The 710-nt window shown below is 31.3% G+C and overlaps 1 protein-coding gene across 5 annotated transcripts in view; it reads right to left on the reverse strand.

Moving 5' to 3' along the window:
* The window catches only part of LOC106867173 (F-BAR domain only protein 2), a 189,726-nt gene extending 189,136 nt beyond the window's left edge, over positions 1 to 590 (reverse strand). For 2 of the 5 annotated variants that reach the window (XM_052969957.1, XM_052969956.1), the window contains exons 1-2: positions 284 to 588; positions 144 to 200 (exon numbers count right to left, since the gene is read on the reverse strand). In XM_052969957.1, coding sequence (XP_052825917.1) covers positions 144 to 200; positions 284 to 367 — 141 coding nt within the window. In that variant the 5' untranslated portion in view covers positions 368 to 588. Of the gene's footprint in view, positions 1 to 143; positions 201 to 283 lie in introns of all 5 variants that reach the window. The other 3 variants (XM_014911966.2, XM_052969958.1, XM_014911968.2) reach the window with 3 other exon arrangements.
* Between the last annotated feature and the right edge of the window lie 120 nt (positions 591 to 710).

Genomic DNA, 710 nt, shown 5'->3' on the forward strand with positions numbered 1-710 from the left:
CACACACACACACACACACACACACACACACACACATACACATATAAGCACTTGTGTGTGTGTGTTTGAGGTCATGTAAACAAGAGGGAGTTTTGTCAAACCTACAACCTAATGATAATATAATAATTGTGTGACTTTCTTACCTTAAAAGGGGACAACGATACATCTTGTGTAGGTTCCTGTAAAAGATAAACAGATACCTACAAGTAATTAAGGTGAAATAACAGTTTTTAAGTTGAAGTAAAAGGTGAGAACATCATCAAAAGGACTTGGAATAACTTACCTTTTCCTTGTAAGGTGACATACTTTTAAGGGTATCCATCACTCTTGTCACTACGTTATCTTGTTCAGGGAAAATGTAAGACATTGTTCTTTTGTTTGTTTGTGTCTTGTTTTTGGTTTTTGTTGGGTTTTGTTTTTTTTTGTTTTAAGGATTTTTTTTGGTATTTTTAACAATAGTAATCACTAGTAATCACTTCACTGGAAACTTCTGGAAGTTTTTTTTTTTGTATAATTTTTAATTATTTTTTTTTTTATGTGTGTGTTCTAGAAATGTTCATGATCTGATTGATTTTTCTAGGTTTTTTTTTTCCTAATGAGGAATTTATCTTGAAATTTTCTTTCTTCAAATTGTTATAGTGCATGAGAGAGAGGGAGAGAGAGAGAGAAGGGAGGAAAAAGAGAGAGAAAGATATGTATATGTATATATT

This window comes from Octopus bimaculoides, chromosome 8 (assembly GCF_001194135.2).
Source record: "Octopus bimaculoides isolate UCB-OBI-ISO-001 chromosome 8, ASM119413v2, whole genome shotgun sequence".
NCBI classification, from domain to species: Eukaryota; Metazoa; Mollusca; class Cephalopoda; order Octopoda; family Octopodidae; genus Octopus; species Octopus bimaculoides.